A 19898-nucleotide genomic window follows, 5' to 3' on the forward strand; every position below is an offset into this window, starting at 1 on the left:
GCATACAGTGTTTATAAATATACGTTGGGTAAGGGCAAACCCGTTATATATAATGATATGTCATTCAAAAGCCAAGTGAAAACAGATCCGACATGTGTCAACATGTACAAAGATGTACGAAGATACACATAAAATTTGAGCAGCTGATTTTTTTTATCAATTGAAAGAAACCTTTAGGTAACAAAATACTACCTGTAGTATCTCAATGTTGATTATTTGTGTCACTACAATCAGTACAATGTCACCACAGCAAAGCCACGCAAGCATGGCTCACCATGGTGAGCAGATGCTCACGATCGCGCTGCATGGACGGCCCAGTGTGTGTCTGCACTCTGTGTGATCAGGATGGCCGGCCAATCACAGAGGCCTTGCGATGTGGTTTCGTTTGCTTTTTTTTTTTTAAAGAATCTGATTTTCCAAAGTAAAATGTGCTGTAACCGCAATCATTTCACATGCTTTATATGGTTCTTGGGGCCGAAAATCATGAGCGTTACATGTTTATCCCACAAAGCACTGTAAATGGGAACACTATAACCACATAAAAATGTACAGAGTGAATGGGCGTACAGTTGGAGATATGAAAATAGAGCGTAATATCGATAGGAGTGTTATATCAGGGAACGCCAGAACGGGAATCTACTGTATTCAATTCCCACAGGCCCAACATCCCATATTTGCTTGTAAACAAAGACAATGAATGCCAAATAAAACCAAAATTTTGTGCTTCCTGATGGGTTTCTCAAAATGCTCCTATATGTTCTATAAAAACATCCAAATTAAAGAAAACTTAAGCCCATAGAGAAATCTAACAAGGATTAACCCTCCTATGCAAAGACACATTCTAGATACAGTTGTCATACATGCATCAGTCAAAATCAGTCAAATTTCCCATATGAGTCTTTGTACTGGGGCAAATCAAGTGGAAGGAAATTTTGACAGTTACAGCAAAAGGAGGGTTTTGAAGAAAACCTAAGCACATGAAAAATTAACAAGGATTCACAAATGTGTGCTCAAATCATTTAACTGATCTTTTGCCGGTTTTCTTTATACATGCAATCTGTCACCACAAAATGAATTGAAAGTCAGGATTTTCAAAACTGAGATGTATATTTGAATTCGGCACAAAAAGAGCTTTCCAATGGTATAAGCATGTAACACTTGGGGTAACAGTAATGTGACAATGTGGCCTTATCCTGGTGGCTTTTTGCCTTTGTTTCTGACATTGTTTCAAATTGGTAAGAAACGGACATTTTTAAATCTCTTATCCTGCTAAAAAAATGGGAATGAAGTAGGACACAGTTTCCTCTTTCAAAATACCACAAAAACCCACAACTAAACATCCCCTAAGTTTTTTTACTTTGAACCACTGTAACAGGAAATAGTGCAGTGCAATTTTACGCTCATTTTGTCTTGACAGTTCACATACATGTATACATGTATTACATTTCCAAGATTAGCTGTGTACATATGGTACAGAACAAGATACCATGAATAACATTCTTCAATTAATTGGAGGCTTTGCATGGTGGAGTATAGGTATTATTCTAGATTTGCAGAACTTCAAAGGGCACATTACTAATGACCTTGGGATCAATGTGGGAACCATTGGGAAGAAGTGCATATCTCTACCACACACTAATGCTGACAAAAACTCCTTACAAATGTTTCATAGCATCATTAGAACAGCTTAAAGCAGCCAAATTAAATCATGTCAAATGAAAATGTACCTGGGTTAGATGCAATGACAAGCTTCTCCATTGCATTGGCCTTGGATGACAAGGGTGTCCCCACAGGAAATGTGAACAGCTGAAAAGAGTACATCGGTACACAAACATTAAAGTGCAACAAATGAAGACTGTCCGTTCCTCAAACAAACATATTTCTGTAAATCACCCATATACTATGAATACATACAAGTATTGCAAATCTGATGAACTGTGTTTGGCAGGCCTGTGTTTGGCATTTCCAAGAAATGAGTTCATACACAAAAGCCTTCAATGGTCTGTCATTCAGAAATCTTAGGCACTTATTTAATTTTGCACACCAGTAGTTGAAATATTGGCAAAATGGTTCCAAGTTTAAATAAGTGCTTCAGTGAATGAGTAGCTAATAGTGCTCTTGCACCAAAGTGGGCTAATAAAGTTTGTCCAAGTTCTCTGCAAGTGATTTTTCTTTTTTCGATTATTAGAATTTTTAAAAAATATTTCATTTTAGCAATATTAGTACCATCTTAACCAAAAAAAAAGATTTTAAGATTTTTCAGTTCATATCCAAAAATGTAGGCTCAAAAAACTCTGCCATGTGTAGCCGTACACCTGAACTCCTCAAAGTTTTTTCCTCCAAGCATTTCTTACTCACTGCATTGTGACCAACCATGAAGCAAATATCTTAAACAACTCAAATCACAAATTCATACCTTGCCAATGTCAGTTTTAGAGAAAATATCTTCTCCTGGGTGTGAAGTCGCAATGCTCTCACTCTCCAATGCATACTGTGACAACAATCGGGAATTGACTATGAAATGAAACGCTCTCAATATTGGAATAGTAATACACGAATTAGCCAGAAAAGATTTGAAATTCACCAGGGGTGAGATTCGAGGAAAAGGAACTACGCACAAAGTTATCACTCACGATTTTGATAGCCACACAGTAGTCCATGGTAAACATAACTGCGTAATGCTAAACAATCAGTTTTTTAAAAAAATTAAAAACTTCTAGCTTTCATATTTTTGTAAAATTAATTTTTAAGGGAAAAAACTAAAAGATTACTGCCCTCTTTTTAGTTTATTGCAGTTGTGTCTGATATTTCATAACCTCCTTCCTTAACCAAAGCTCCCAAGCAATGGTAGCAGATGTACATTTTGGAACTCTTTCTTTCCCCTGATGTACCCTTCTGCTAAGCTGTGTTGAATGCAACCATGTAAATGTTTACTTAACCCTGAAACAGCTGCGGGAGGGAGGGGGAACAGTCTGCCTCTGAAAAGTTTTCCAGATTATTTAACCTCAAATATAGACACCCAACACTGCTGCAAAATCGGATGAACTAATGTGTGAACAATGTGAAAATGATAAGTAGGAAGCATGACTAATCAAAAATCCCACCTTCATTCATGGATATTTCTTATACACGTTTGGAAATATGGAATTGAAACATTCTCCAATGGATGGAGAAACATGTACCCTCTCTCCAGACACCAATGATCAGCTGATCTGGACCCTTTTCAGACTATTTAACCTCGGATCGGGTCAATTGATGTTCATCCAACAGCGCATTTAGCACCAATTACAATTAATGTTCAATTTTAGAGGTGGGAGGAAAACCCCGTATAAATGTTTTAGGGAAACCCACAGACTCAGGTAGGGACTGAAAACCCAATCCACATGTGGGCCAAGCCAGATTCGAACCCAACTGCAGCGGTGGAACGTGAGGAAAGCAAGACTACTCTTGGAAAGGGGGGGGCAGAATCCCCCTCCCTGAGATGGTCCAGAATAACCACTCTTTAGGGTTAAAATCCATGCAGCTTAACCATGCACAGTAGGCATGCTTTGAGCTTCAGTTTAACAGGTCAGCTGTAATTGACTGCACCCATATTGTTCATTCACCTGTCCAAGTCTGCCTTGAAAACCAAGACCTGCAGTGAACATCCTTAAAGCTGAGTGTAACAGATTTGATACTGACTTTTTAGGTTTGAGAATTGGCTTCAAGGCTTGGGTTTTTGTCCGTTTCTTTTGGGTTTTCTTTTCTCCTTTTCTGGTGTGGTACTGATCTCACTTGAGTTCAAAATGTTTTCTTTGGTTCACTGTGGGTTTAAGTTGGTTACAATTTTTCTTTTATTTGGGGTCTTTTACAAATCAGTTCCTTAGGTCAGTAGTAAAGTTCAATATAAACGAAGTGTAGTTACTTTACTCATTACCAATAAGAGCTTTTTTAATGCAATTAAAGTATTTTTTTATTTTTCCAAAATCAAGCACTATTCTCTTTGTTTCTATTCTTCAACAAATCTTGTGACTCATTCTCGCTCATTCTCCTGGCTTGTTCTTTGTACTAAACTTGTAAAGCTAACACATTGACTGCCACGCATAATTTCAATGGGAAGTTCCCATTTGCCAAGCGTTGAACACATGCGCACATATTTAACCACTTCCTGCCGGGGCAATTATCAATGTTGATGATGCTGGGCCGGGATATTTATCATTTTTTTCTGTTTTCAAAATTTTTAAAAAATTCCTATTTTCATTTACTGGACATTTACAAACAGGACTGTCTGGTGTCCACTCTAGCCTGACAGACAAAATCTATTGACGCCTGAGTATTTCAGCCAGACCCTGCGGCCTTGTAAAAGTAGCCCAGATTGTACAGTTGTTACACCCCAGGTGACCGGTACAAGTGACCGTGAGGGTGCACATTAAAATCGTGACTCCAAACTACAAAAGAAGGAAACAGGCAGGCACTTGTAAGACATGTGTTGGGGTCGATGTTACTTCCACAAAGCATGGAGTTAGAATGACTCAGAACAAAGACTCCACACATGGCCCACAAGTGACCACACTGCCTTCCGGGAAGCATTACATAACACCGTGCTACTTCCTCTCTACGGCAGTTTCATGTCCATCACCACTCCTATACTGAACAGTTGTAGGATTATTTCCACTGTACTAGCAGCAAGCACAATCGTGAAAAATGGGGGGGGGCATGTTCTTGACATAAACAATGTGTACCTATTCCAGGCCCCTACACGGTGTTATATAACTTTCTTTTGTTCACGAACCTAGCTCAGTTTGCTGCAGACCTCTTTTCAAATGGGGCCAGATTAGCATGCAGCGGCGCTGTGTGGCTCATCATTGCGGTGGTGGAGCACTTTTGTCCCCGATGGTAATCCGCATGCTCTAAATGCCCCAAACTGTGGTATACTGATTCAAAACAAGGCTGGATTATCACCATTTTTGAGAGTGAAAAAATATCAGTAATTCCCAGCAGCGCGGTCTTTTGTTACGAGTACGGTTTTTTGTTAAAAGGCCCTATTCCCTTTATCCGAGTTCAGAGACCCCGGCCACGCATATAAACCACGTGTCTGGATCCGGAATCCCCGGCAGGGAGTGGTTAATAGGTACATGTACCTTTCCGGTGCTCATTTGAATATCAGCATTTACACATGTGTGTCCTCAACAATGCTAGCAGCATATTTGTCGTGTTCTTTGGTGATGCCAGTGTATTCAGTTTACATTATATTACAACAGCCTTTCATTTTCCCACGAGTATATTTGTAGTGGCAGAATCAAGTTCACCTGTTACTACGAACTTGTATACTCATAAGTCAGCAGTCATCAGGTGCTTTACTCCACTGAATCCTTCGAAAATAATCCAACACCACCTTGGGGGGCTTACCAGTGAGGCCTGACCGTTCTTCCCAGGGGAAGTTCGCTTGAGTCCGCGAACGTTTTTTTAACAAAAGAGCACTTGACAATGACAACCGTACGCGGCAAGAACGGTGTATGTTAATCAGCAAACATGAATATTCCGTTCACTTTGCGTTCATAACGCCCTACCCAAATTTAGGTCAGGTCATTTAAATATCAATGTCAACTGGAAAGTCCGCAATTGGAATGGCTGATTCCATGACCTGTGTGTACCAGAGAGTCTGGCCAATCCCTGATTGGAATGGACTGTTCATTATAATCATCGGCTGTTATGCTAATCCGAGTTTGGAACTCCTCACATAAAAGACTGTTACAGGTTCGGTGATGATAGTACATGTAAGCCCGTGCAACTAGTCAAATGTACATGTACGTACCCGCAACAACACAGCACCCGCCAGGCCTCGCAGAGCATGCAGGAGGGTTGAGGGTAACTTTCAATAAAAATCAAGTTTAATACACATTTGATGTAAGAGTGGGAGAGCTATACTTTCCTCAATCCTATGAAATCCTTCTAAATCCACAGGGATTTTGAAGGATCATTAGGGCTAGATTCCATTAATGTTTTTGAAAATTCTGAGAATATTGGACGAGGGCAAAGCTTTATGTTGCTCTAGATTTGTCAATTATAATTTGTAGTAAGGAGACATATTAGTTCACAAATATTAAATCATTTTAAAAAATGCACTTTACATGTACTTGAATTTTGGAAAAAGGAGAGTCAAGTTTTCATTCTTACTTGTTTCAATGTCTTTTCATGTTCTGGTAACAATGGCATATCTTTGCCTAATTCCAATTGTGTGGATCCATCATCTACTAGTTCCTGCTCTCCCCGTTCTGATTTAGTTTCTCTCTCTTCTCCTTGTTGTTCATCATCCTCTTCAACCAGTTTGGTTATTCCACCTTCAACAATACCATGACGCAGGGATTTCTGCAGATCAGCAAGCCCTGCATCTTTTCGGTCCTGGTACAAAGCAATGATAGAATATACACGTACATTCACCTTTCATTACACACAATATATACAATTTCATTTCTATTTACAATGTTGTGGAATTTATTAATAGCTAAATAACAATTTTACCTTTCACAACAAATACTCTGAAGTTTCCTTATAAACGTTTTTGTAATAGGCTGTTTGAAGTGGTAAGTACCTGTGACCAAAATGGTGCTGGTTGTAGGTGGGTCACATTCAGCATTAAACAAGTAACGTAGGAAACTGCTCTGCTTATGCTAGGGCTTGTTTCTTCCTTAAGATCCTAACAATCCTCAATCCTTCAAAATCCCCCAGGCTGTTTTGGAGGGTTTCGGCTGCATGGCAAAATTGCACAGCTGAATGCAAAGGATGCATTGTCTCAAGGTTGTGGGTCAGACCTTTTGTTATGTTCAGCCATGCATAAATGCCTACATTGTTTGTGAAATCTTTCATACTGCTCCAGGATACAAAGTACAATTCCCACTGCCTCAACATAATGAGAGGAATTGCCGTAGGATTTTAAAGGACGAGGCAGTGGGCACCCCTACATAGAACATATTCGAGAAATATTGGAGGATTTTGGAGGACTGAGGCTGTATCCAATTTTGTTGAGGAGCAGTTGGAGGACTTTGGAGGACTGAGGCTGTATCCAATTTTGTTACGGAGCAGTTAGAGGATTTTGAAGAATGGAGGCTGTATCCTAGCCAAAGGGCCTAGGCAGTAAGGGTTAAAGAATCAATTAAGTAAGGCTTGTGGTTGCACCATGTACAAGGAGGAATATCTTCTATGAGTGCGTGTTTCTGAGAAGAACTGATGGTGAACAATCAACATTCCAAACAGTATGCTCTGTTCATCTTCAGGAGAGTGACTCCTGGATGAATTTATAACCTAGATACATGTACAATGATTTTCAGAACATAAGATGCAGCTTATACATTGATTCTCACGCTAGAAAATGTATCTGTGGCTTAAATGCCAGGCAGCTTATATGGCAAACGTTGAAGGGTAAAATCAGGCACAAATGCCATGGCCATGCTACGTGTACCACGTGCAAGTGGCGCATTCATGTTTTGGTTGGTTGCCGTTTACATCTGATACCTTGAACCATTTCAAGTTATTAACACAATTTATTGAGTCATGGAGTCACAAAACACTTACTTGAAATGTGTATGTAATCTTAAACTTTATTTGCTTTGCTGTGGCAACATTTTTTGGTGATTATTTTCCCCCTTTTTAGTCATATCATGGTGCATTTTTTGCAGACAAGGCTAAACAGGCTTTTACATGCCTGGGCTGTAGGAATGGAGTCTTCCTTGGCTGGCATCCACAGAGGCCCCCATTGACCAATGTCTGCTGGAGTGTCTGCCTTGATTTGTTAGTCCCAGAGCCACTCAAATTTTTCAGTATGGCCTTGGTAGTGATCCCAGGATTGTTGCAGGCCTCTCGTACAACTTTTCAGGCCAGTCTTGGCATCATCTTTGGCTTCTGACCACGTCCCTTGAGATTCTTGACGGTGTGGACCTCCTTGTATTTGTTTTTATGCATGTCCGTAAGTATTCATACCCCACGACTAATAACCAGTGGCATAGCCTTTGTTTGCAATAACAGCCTTTAAACGGTTCTGATAGTTGCTGATCAAGTTCCTACGGACCTCTATAGGAATTTTTACCCACTCCTCTTTTGCGAAGGTCTCCAAGTCCATGAGGTTAGAAAGTCTTCTTGCTGCAACTCCAACCTTAAGCTCTTGCCACAGATTTTCGATTGGGTTCAAATCTGGGATATGAATTGGCCAGTCCAAAAAATTAACATCGTTCTCCTTGAACCATTTCTTGACAATTTTCGCCGTGTGCTTGGGGTCGTTGTCCAGCTGCCCCAGGTCAAGTTTCTCTGCCGACTATGTTTGATATTTTGCTCCAATATCACGATGTATTGCTCCTTTTTAGGATGCAATTAACTTTGACGAGATTGCTAGGCCCACTGGCGGAGAAATTCCCCAAAGCATGATGCTCCCGCCACCGTGCTTGACTGTTGGGACTGTGTTCTTCGGTTTGAACACTTCCCGTTTCCTTCTCCAAACGAATGCCACATCCTGTGCTCAAGAAGGTTCATTTTTTGTCTCATCAGACCATAGCAATTGATAACAAAAAGCTTCAATTTCTGTCAATATGTGCTTTTGCACAAGGTTAAACGGGCTTTTACATGCCTGGGCTGTAGGAATGGAGTCTTCCTTGGCTGCATCCACAGAGGCCCCCATTGAGCAATGTCTGCTGGAGTATCTGCCTTGATATGTTGGTCCCAGAGCCATTTTTCAGTATTGCCTTGGCCTTGTTGCTGGCCTCTCGTACAACTTTCAGGCAGTCTTGGCATCATCATGGGCTTCTGACCCCGTCCCTTGAGATTCTTGACGGTGTGAACCCTCCTTGTATTTGTTGATTATACTTTGTACTGTTACCACTGGCTTTGAAATGCTTTATAGCCTTTTCCATCCTTGTGACCAATCAAGATGTGCAAGCCAAAGGTCTTCACCCAGTTGTTTCTTCATTTGTCATGTCAATGGTTGTGCTGCTGACCTTGAAGTGAGGACTGAAAGTACTGGACTCCATTGAATTTAGGCAAATTTATTACAACACAGCTTAAATGATTTCATAAGAGTAGTAGAAAATTTTGGGATGACATTCATACCGATAACCACTTGTTCAAACAACAACAAAAGCCAGAATTTCGTCATCAGTCATGGGGTATGAATACTTATGGAGCATGCATAAAAACCAAAAATGTTGATTACATTATTAACTTTTAAGTCAAAAATAAAGAAACCAAAAATTGCTGCATTGCTTTGTATTCTACAATAATTAAAATGTAATAAAGTGTTCTCAGTCCTCTATTTCATACACTAAAATATGAAAATATCAATTTCCACATAGGGTCTGAATAATTTTGGGCTTAACCATAACTTATTTATACCAAGATAGACAAACAAAATAACTTTTGGAAAGTTTGAATTGTCACTGAGAAATACATTGTGAAATCTGTTGCAACGGATTCGGGGGAAGGAAGGAACATTTCAAACGAAAGTAGATGGAGTCCCCAGAATGGCCAAGTTCGGAGGGGCATGGGTAAGGTTTGGGGTTAAAAAGTGAAAACGGAATCGTCTGCTCCACCGAGCGAAGGACAGCATGTAAAATGATTGTTTTCTGCAAAACTGTCTACTGGTTTGTGACATACATCTGTTATCATACTGATCAAATCCAAAACTATGCATAAAGGAATTCAAGACCCAGTAACTATCACCGTATCATGTTCGTACAATACATTCACATATCGCTTGTGATTTCTGTCATGTTCAGTAGTTTTGTGACGTTGGGCATCATTCGCAAAGTCTTCACAGATCGTTCGCATATCTTTCGTGAACAGGGACTACGGAAATTGTGGATGTAGACTCTCTTACGTCAATGGCTGCTTAATGTTTGTAAATCCTCAATTATCTGTGTTAGGACAGCACTCCCAAAAGTATTTTTTTAAAGAAATATGCACCGTTTGCAAAGAATTATTCGCATTAAATCCTTCACAAATAGTGTAGATATTTTTTGATCGGTAGGGTACCATACTGTCTGATGTCTTCAACACGTAGTATTATGCTTTTATTCTAATGATAAGGAGTTGAATGTCTCACCTGATAATTACTTGTCTGCAGAATACAATCCAGTGAGTACTTGAGTTTCTTACACTACTGACCGTAGTTAAGACCTGGATGACTATATGCAGACCTCACAGGCTCCTATTAACGGATGCATAAACAAAATCACAATCAATCCTACAATTCTATAAATAAATCAACAAATAAATTCTATAAATATTGGATATGAGATGTGAAGTATATGCAAAATGTCAGATGTGCAATGGAAACACAGCTTTTCCCAGGGAGACCAAAAAATAAATCTTTTTAATCTTTGACACTGCAACCTCTACAGTGCACTGTCTGCTGCAGCTACTGAAAAAACGTAAAACACAAAAAGTTATTAACTTTCTCAAGGATGGATTTGCACCGGGAAGATGTAAATTAATTTTGGATTTTTTGCCCTGCCCAATATGTGAACATCTTATAAACTTCTTGTGAGCATGGTTAAGTTTAGTTCCTGAAAAATCACCTATCATGTAATAACCCAAATGCTCAACATTACTCACTAATTTTTGATTGCATTATAAAAATCAATCTAAAGATAAACAAACAGTAGATATGTGGACTCACCAAGTCATGCGTCCCCTGTTTTACCTCAATTGGAGCGTCTTCATTGAATCTGCTGAAATGTTTGTGAAATGTTCAAAAATGTAAAATGGAAGTAAGAAGACTGCCTATGAGCCTCTCCCCCTTATATACACTGTATACTGTAGATACATCATTTCACTACAAGCAGTGCCAAATTCCAGTATTAAGCATTGTAGGTGTAAAATTTGCCAAGCTTATACACAAAATATTAATTTACATCTGTACATGTAAAACACAGCAAAACTTCATAAATATTTTTAGTGCTGTAGCCGAACCGCTGAACTGAACTAAAAATCATTGAACATGGCACTTTCAAACCAAACTGAATCAAATCGAACCAAACTGGTTGATTTGGTCTGTTAGGCTTTAATATGGCATGGCATTACTAGTGCACATAATGCATCCAAGAAAACTTGATAAAAAAAAGCAAACACAACGAAAAATGGATAACAAGTTACAACGCTCCGGCGCTAGCGCTCAGCATATGTGCATCAAGCAGCATGTATGAACATGTACACACGTACCGTTAATGTACACTACACATGTACAGTAAACTTACGGAGGCCTCACATCATGCAATGGTTGTAAAAGCATGTATTGAAAATTCACTAATAATCAACTTGAGAACATTGCAACCTACGGCATTTCTGCTACACAAGAAGTTTAAATTCTTACTACATTCAATTGTGCTTATGAATATTCAGATTAAGCACTATGTTTGCCTATCTCCGATAGCCATGCCCTTACATTCCACATTAGGCTACAATAGTTTCACAATTACGTCGTAAATGACCGTGCAAAACAAATTCTCATCGTGCTCGATCGAAAAAAAAAATGATTTTGCCAGGCGGGCCAGTGCAGCAATCCAGCAGATGACAAGATTTAGTTTGAGCGATGGCCTAGTTTGCCTTTCATTTCAACAAAATTGATCGAAGTCGTAACGTGAATACTGGTACGTTGTAATGGGAATTTGCCAGATCTCTAAGTTGTTCGCAAATCTCAAATAACAAGAATGCTGTTCAAAAAAGATTGATAGAAAATCGCCCTTGACCACGTGGGCGACGACCTGGGAAAGAATGCTGAAGTTCCTTCAACTACATCGAAAGCCATAGTTTGGTAGTTGAATATGTTTCGTGAAAAATCATTAAAACATGATTCACTGGAAATTTTATTTGATCTTGTATCCTTTGGAGGAGGAAACTCCCATTTGAGCATTGCTGTTTTTTTCTGTTTTCACATATCCTATTATCGTTTTGTTGAGTCTAGCGTGTCCAAAGACAACCGCTTTTGGTCTGTAAACATCTCGGTCAGAAACTGCAACACCTCAGACGGTAACTTTCTAGGGAATTTATAACTCCTAAACAAAATTTGGGGAAACAGTTTGGAAAAAAATTATGTTCACATCAAAGTTACTCATGGATGGGTTGGAGAGGAGATTCATTGCTTGTATTAACATATACACGGAAGTACTACTACGGCATGTTTGTAGCCAGCTCTTCAATGTCTCAATGTCCATAGCACATGCACATATGTGCAAGAGTGTACATGTCCGAACCCAAACCGAAGTTCGGCAAACCATTGCCGCACCAAACCCAAACCGAACCTTGGCACCTACATGTACTTGCAGCGCTTCATATTATGCATATGTACACACCCGATAATCGTTCACAGATGCAATAACAAATTTGGTATGCTCTGGTAAAAGGTACAAAGCTGGATAATTAAACAGGTTTGGATTTTATTTTTTTCCTAAAAAGTTTGACTGCAACTGAGCAGACAAGCTGACCAAGCAATAACATCAAATCTGCACATGATTTACATGAAAATGCAGGCATGCATACAAACTTGTACACATAATGCTGATTACTGTTTGGCTGCTGTGGTATTTGCCAAAACAATGCTAGAACAAGGCTGTTACCTCATGTCCAAAGTAGTGATGTAAAGAAAATTGGCATTTATTCCCTCCCTGTTTTGGTTTCTACCTTGAAGTAGATGACTCTTGCAATAATGCAGCAGGTTGAACATACAGAAAGTTATCATCACTATCATCATCTTCATCTTGTAATAGACTATCATCCAGAGCAGCCTGGTTAACATCCATGCTGTAGCTCAAGGAGTCTCCTCATCACTGAAACAAAACTATACACTTTATACAGAATACAAATCACAAAGTCAAGTCTATTACAATGCTTGCCTGTTGCACTAAAAAAGAGAATTTCCAAAAACCCATGCTCATTTCATGTTGGGTTTTATTACGTGCTAGACAATCGTGAAGTCAAACGTTTCTGACGAATCAATGCTTCAAACTTGTATGTTGTGCATAACTGCTTCCATTTTCATGATACTGTCTGCAATGTACCTGGTATGCTTCATACTCTAGTATGAACTGGCCTTCAAGGAACTTACATAAGTAAAGGCAGAACTACACGTAAATGATATAAAACTTTTGTTGAACTTGACTGAGAGCAAAAAAAAGTCTAAAAAAGGGTTGTTTATATCATTAGGCAAAGATGTTTACATCCCTTTTTTGAACACAGTTCCCTTTTTTGAACACAGTGTAATGTATCAGTAAAAGTGCATACGCCCTCTGTTGGTGACAATAAAGGTGCCCTGGAAGAGGTCACGATCGGTGCATTTGAAAATGACTGTCTCGTGTCTTGTCCAGCTTCTTTCAAAGTTTGTTTCATAGCTGCTTGTCAGCAGATAGCATTACATGGTGTCAGAAAACGGGAAATACAAGTCGTAATGTCAGGCCTAAACCCACTAGGTCAGTTGCAACTAGAAGGGAATTTGGCGAAAAACTGGAAGGAATGGGTGCGGTCTTTCGAGCTGTATGCCATGGCAACAGAGCTGTCTAAGAAACCAGAACCGGTGCAGTGTGCAACATTTCTGCACGTGGCGGGTCCTGCTACACAACGTGTTTCTGCCACACTGACATTGGGGACGGCGAGGCAGACAAATTGCAAGTACTTAAAGCGAAATTTAAACAGTACTGTGAACCAAAAAGAAACCTGTTAATACTCAGATACATGTTTAACTCGAGAAACCAGAAAATAGATGAGCCGTTTGATGTATAATTGACAACTCTGAAAAGTCTGGTGAGGGAATGTGAATTCGGTGATATCAAGAAGTCTCTCCTTCGGGACAGAATTGTGTGCGGTGTAAAATACACAAAAACTCGAGAAAAACGGCTTCAGGAAGAAAATTTGACACTGGATAAGTGTGTCAATATCTGCCAGGTCAGTGAAATGAGTGTCACACACGTGAAAACCCTACAAGGGCAAGCTGAACAGGACATGACTCAACAACCACAAGAGGTTAATCGTGTGACAGCCACTGCAGGCAGACTTCGCTCCAGACTGGCAAGTCGCAAGGAAATGCCAAACAATGACACCAAAACTGGAACAAAGTCACAGTGTGACTTCTGCACCTACATGCATTTCCAAAACCGATGTCCTGCAAAGAATGAAAAATGCAACTTGTGCCACAAAGTTGGACATTTCAGCAAATCAAAACTACATGTATGCATGGCCCAAAACAGGTCGCGACCAAGAGTAGTCAGGGCAATCCATGAAACCAGTGATGACAATGAGGATAACTTGCAGTATGACGTTGCAGGTGTCCACCTCCAGGATCAAGAACCAATGGATCAACCCCAGGACCTGATAATAGACTACATTGCTTCATAAGAATCTGAAGATTGGATAGAAACCTGTCACATTGGGAGGAATAAGGTGGACTTTAAGCTTGATTCAGGATCCCAAGCGGACATTCTGCCAGAAAACTGGCAGAACTTTCAAAAATACTGGACTGGCATTGCTCCCCAGTAGTGCATTCACTCAAATCCTATTCGGGGCACAGGATTACGGCATTAGGAAAGACCATATCCAATGTGAAGGTTGGTAGCATCACTCATCAAGTTGTTTTTCATCAAGTGGTAAGCAGAAACATAAAACCTACATGTATCTTCAGTCTGAAACCTTGCTGCAAGTTAGGAGTGATAAAACGAGTTAAGGTAGATGAAGTGGTTAAGAGCAACCTGCAAAATGTGCAGTGCGTAGCAACATCATGTTCACAGATCACAATGACTTGTATGAAGGGCTACCGAAACCAAAAGAACCACGAGTATGAGATCGATATAAATGCAGGTGCCGTACTTGTTCAAAATTATCCACGTACTATACCGTACTCATTGCTCGACAAAGTAAAAGCTGAACTAGAGCGAATGGAAAAACTTGGGGTCATAGCGCGTGTTGAAGAACCCACAGACTGGGTCAGTTCTATGTCCATAGTTAGTAAACCAGACAGTAGTGTACGCACCTGTCGTGACCAGCGAGAGCTCAACAATTCCATAAAGAGAGCCCACTACCCAATGCCCACCTTGCAGGACATCGTAGCGCGTATGCCACAAGCCAAGGTGTTTTCAAAGTTTGATGCCACAAATGGTTATCGGCAACTCCCTCTCACAAAAAGAAGCTCATACTTGACGGCATTTAACACACCCTTTGGAAGATTTCAATATCTGGTCCTACCATTTGGTATTTCCTCGGCAAGTGAAATTTGGATCACAGATTACAAGCCATTGGTAGGAGTGTTCCAAAAGCCACTGCATAAGTTGAGCCCACGTCTACAGTGCATGTGCATGCACCTACTGAGACATGATCTCGTTGTGCAATGGCGTCCAGGCCGTGAAATGTTTGTACCAGATGCATTAAGCCACTTAACAACTGGAGCAACAGCATCTCAGAGTTTGATGACTCGCGTGAAATCAACATGGTTATAAGGCAACTCCCAATTACCGAGGCACGCTTACAGAAATTCCGTGAAGAGAAAGCAGCCAATCGCACACTGGTGAATGTCAGAGACCACATTTTGAATGGTTGGTCGGTTAGTAAACACCACCTGACAAGTGATGTTCATCCGATGCAGAACACAGTTAGCTGGTGTCCTGTGTTGGGATCATTTTCCTAGGGAACCGGGTTGTAGTTCTGCAAAGCATGCAGAAGGACATGCTTAAGAAAATCCACGAGCTATCCTATACTGGCCAGGCATGAATTCAAATATTGAAGACACGGTAGCCAATTGTGGTATTTGTCAGTCCCGTAGAAAAGCTCAACCTGCCGCACCAATGATACAACATGACATAATTGACAGACCTTGGTCCAAGCTAGCTGGTGACGTGTTCCACCAAGACGGAGTAAACTATATTCTTGTATTTGACTATTACTCTAGATTCCCATAAGTACAGGACCTGCAAGATCTCACAGCCCATTCAATCATACACGAATTGAAAATGATTTTCGCCCGCTCTGGTATGCCAGATCAGTTGATTACAAACAATGCGAACCAATTTCCATGCGAAGACTTGCGAACTTTCCAAAACATGTGGGAGTTCAAACCTGTCACGTCTAGCCCAAAGTACCCACAAAGCAATGGGCAAGCTGAGCGATGTATTCAAATGATGAAAACGCATATGAAAAAGGCCGAAGCGTCCGGTAGGGATCCTTATATGGCACAGCTACAATACCGCACCACGCCCCTTGATGGCACTAAAGGTTACGCACCAGCCCAGCTGCTCAATAGTCGCTCACTCAAAAGCCGACTGCCCACTTCATCAACCCTTCTTCAACCACAGGTTGTGCCACCCATGAAAGCCATACTTAGAGAGAGACAAATTGTACAAAAACATTACTATGATGTGAAAAGTAGTAAGACAAAGAGTACACTGCAGACTGGGAAACAAGTAAGATTCCGAAACCCACACAACCAATGGGTGTTAGGGAAAGTAACAGGAAAACATAATAACCCTAGAAGCTATGTGATTGAGACACCAACTGGTCAGACATACAATGTACAGGAGAAACAGACGACACATTGTTCACTCCAAAGAGCATGCCAATATCGAAGGGGATTCAGTACCCCAGCCTATACTGGTCCCTCCTAATACACTTACTGAAAGTACTTCCCAGTCTGCAGAACCTAAAGCTCCATATGAAACTAATCCACGTAGTGAAAGATATAACACTCTAACTGTAGGTCAGACTGCCACTACTAGAAGTGGTAGGGTGGTAAGACCGACTCAAAAACTTGATCTGTGATTCCAAGTAGAGCGCTCACATGCGAGAAGAGCAAGTGATAAACAGTTGGGTCTTGTTTTAGTTTTTCTTTGTAATAGATTTAATCAGTGTTTCATGTTTGTGCACCTTATGAGTCAACTTTAACCCCAAGTACAATCTACACTTCTTTCATTCCCTCCCATGTACGTACCGGTAGACCAACTTCCACACTACTCATAATATCCAGAAATCTTTAATTAAGCTAATTAATTTAATCAGTTTGTTGTTGATGCCACCCCTCTTCAAATCCCATGGTTCAGTGTTTTTAGAGTTACAGGCGTTTGGGGAGGGAGATATAATGTATCAGTAAAAGTGCATACCGCCCTCTGTTGGTGACAATAAAGGTGACCTGGAAGAGGTCACGATCGGTGCACTTGAAAACGACCGTCTCGTGTCTTGTCCACCTTCTTTCAAAGTTTGTTTCATAGCTGCTTGTCAGCAGATAACATTACACACGGGTGGAGACAGGGCTTTTCACCTTTAACTTAATTTTTCAAGAGGCCATCATTCTTTTACAAATTTTCAACGACCATTTTTCACTTTTCAAAGACAAAAAACAAGATGTACAATTAAACATATTTGAAGTGGTTCATATTGTGACTAATCGCCCCTCTTGAGGTGGTGATCTTGACAAAATAGGTACAGCTTACGTACTACACCCACTTTATTAATCCTACACAGAGCAGCGCTAAGCACCTAGCACCGCAACATCACACTGCCTAGTGCCCATTGTTGCATTATAATATGTTCACTCCGCCTTCATTGTGGAAGCAGGGGCGGGGGGCAACAATATCAGGGCGCGTTATAACGCTGCATTGTCACGCTAGCTGATAACGAACATTTAAAATGTTGGGAGATATGAACTTCAGGGAGTGATAATATTTTTAGGAGATATGGTTGTGCAGTTGTGAGACTAGTGAAGTGTCTGTTTTCCATGGAATTTGCAGATTTATTTACAGCAAAATGGTCAAGCTGATATGTGATTAGTGTGGTTCCCTGACCACAGATTTATTGTTCATATTCTTAATGAGAGTAGTTGGAATTATGGGGACTAGTATCCACAGAAACATTAACGTTCGTATGACCGATCCCGTACAATATCAAAAAAAGGTTTCTCCACTTAGTATAGCCTCAGACCATGCAGACTGGGGGCCAAGTCTACTGGACTCCCTCCGTACCCTCCCGTATCCTAGGTCCACGGTCCCACAGCGGGGACTTAGCAAAAATGCCTTCTATGAAACCCCTTTTGCGTGTATGGATCACTCACCCCATTAACACTCTGATGTATTACTTTGGGCGATTTCCAATTTGTAGAAATCTGTGAAATTTACACAGCGTTAGAGACGGTGATCCGACCTGCTGTTTTATCAGCAACTGAGCATCACTAGCACCAAAGATTGTATAGCACTCGCAGTGAATTATGAAGCCAATGCAATGATTACATATGTTGAAAACGCCGTCGGGTATTTTCTTGGGTGTGCGTCATCATCGTGTGGGATGAGGATTGGACGAGGGAATGGTGTGCGCTCCAATCATGCAACGTTATCTGGCAACGAGTTCAACACACTCGATCCCAAGCATCGTTCATCATTCATCAACGTTCAACGTTCATTGGCAATGTTATGCTTTGGGAATCTACATAATAACGCTGTGTGGTCCCGAATGGCCGAAATCGAAAACAAAAATTCACAGATTTTTACAAATTGGAAATCGCCCAAAGCCATCGCCCTAATTATCAAAGTATTGATCGGGTGAGTGATCCATACACGCAAAGGGGTTTCACAGACATTATCGCAGAGTCCCCACTTTTTCAATTTTGAATGGAATGTGGGGCCAGTAGTACGCGGAGGGAGTTCAGTAGACTGGCCCCCAGTCTAGGGATACACCAACGGATAGCCCTGGTGAACTCCCTAACCGTACAACGTTACGGAGGGAGTCAAGAAGGGTGCAAAATCGGGCAAAAAAGTTTGTAACTAAAATTTTCAACACTTCTACCTATTCCAATTTCACGTCCGTAACTCCTATGCATCCTTATCTCCACAGCTGGTGGGATAGGAAATCCGACACATCACAAAAGATAATAACGGGAAAATAAAGTCGCATGCAACGTTAATACGGGCGATTCACAATAGTGCGCCACCAAGAGTTTACAACACGTTGGCCAATCAAAACGCTCGAAATTTGTCGACCCTTTCCAAACGCGCTTTGCGTCGACAAATTTCGCGCATTGTGGTTGTCCAACGCGTTGCAAACTCTTGATGGCGCACTATTGTGAAACAGCCGTATTCTGGCGATTGTTGTGGACTGTTTTCAGCCGTTCTCCAGTCCAGTTCGTACGGTTGTGCGCGCCCAACTACCTGGCGCACGAGACTCCGAGCCGCGTACACGCATATCGAAGCTACATGTTCTGACTGCCACCAGTATATGGAGCGTCAGAAGTGGACAACCTCATTTTCCCATTTTTTGCTAGTAGATTTTCCGAATTTTGGACTTTGTCTATAGCATTTTCAAAAACCAAATTTTCCGCCAGCAGGAATTTGGATTTTACTTTAGCAACTCTCGTGGCGCGTCAAAAGTGGACAACTTAAAACTTCAAATTCCCACTGGCCAACTTACTGTCATGCTCCAAAAGTAGACAACCCCATTTTCTCATTTTTTGCTCGTAGATTTTAGGGTTTGGGGGATTTGCGTAAAGCAATTTCAAAAACTCACATTTTCCAAGTAAAAATTGGGAATTTACCTGAAGAAGTCTTCGTAGCGCGTCAAAAGTGGACAACTAAAAAAATTCAAATTTCCACTAGAAAATTGTTGATGCTCACAAAGAGGACAACCCCATTTTCTCCTTTTCGCATAGGTTTTTTTTAGATGTTCGGGTTTTTAAAAGTTACACCACCCCTTTTCATAAAACCCAATTTTCTGCTGGTAGAAATTTGGATTTTACTTTGCCGACGGCGGGGTGGTCCAAAAGTGGACAAGTTGAAAACTGAAACGACCACTGTGCTCCCTACGCTCAGAATGGAACAGTCTTGGGAAGATGGGCATCCAAAATTAACGGCAGAGGGTCAATGGTCTGACGGATGGCGTTACAGCTTGGAAAAAAATGTGGATGATTCCTATTGAGC

General features: G+C 40.7%; 1 protein-coding gene and 1 long non-coding RNA gene across 5 annotated transcripts in view; both read right to left on the minus strand.

Moving 5' to 3' along the window:
- LOC110976489 (SMC5-SMC6 complex localization factor protein 2-like) overlaps positions 1 to 7870 on the minus strand; it is a 52867-nt gene extending 44997 nt beyond the window's left edge. For 2 of the 3 annotated variants that reach the window (XM_087144842.1, XM_087144841.1), the window contains exons 1-5: positions 7682 to 7870; positions 6157 to 6381; positions 5795 to 5851; positions 2417 to 2491; positions 1728 to 1806 (exon numbers count right to left, since the gene is read on the minus strand). In XM_087144842.1, coding sequence (XP_087000968.1) covers positions 1728 to 1806; positions 2417 to 2491; positions 5795 to 5851; positions 6157 to 6381; positions 7682 to 7717 — 472 coding nt within the window. In that variant the 5' untranslated portion in view covers positions 7718 to 7870. The remainder of the gene's footprint in view (positions 1 to 1727; positions 1807 to 2416; positions 2492 to 5794; positions 5852 to 6156; positions 6382 to 7681) is intronic. The other variant, XM_022229799.2, reaches the window with a different exon arrangement.
- A 1177-nt stretch (positions 7871 to 9047) lies between these two features.
- LOC147796934 (uncharacterized) lies at positions 9048 to 18288 on the minus strand. 2 transcript variants are annotated; one of them, XR_015427477.1, is made up of 4 exons: positions 18044 to 18288; positions 12643 to 12788; positions 10643 to 10691; positions 9048 to 10171 (listed from the first exon to the last, which is right to left on the minus strand). It is a non-coding gene; the product is annotated as an uncharacterized LOC147796934 (long non-coding RNA). The 2 variants fall into 2 exon arrangements; XR_015427476.1 differs by having other exon boundaries at positions 10643 to 10694; positions 18044 to 18267.
- Between the last annotated feature and the right edge of the window lie 1610 nt (positions 18289 to 19898).

Source organism: Acanthaster planci, linkage group LG13 (assembly GCF_054643075.1).
Source record: "Acanthaster planci isolate LZ-2023a linkage group LG13, COTS_SCS, whole genome shotgun sequence".
In the NCBI taxonomy this organism is placed as follows: Eukaryota; Metazoa; Echinodermata; class Asteroidea; order Valvatida; family Acanthasteridae; genus Acanthaster; species Acanthaster planci.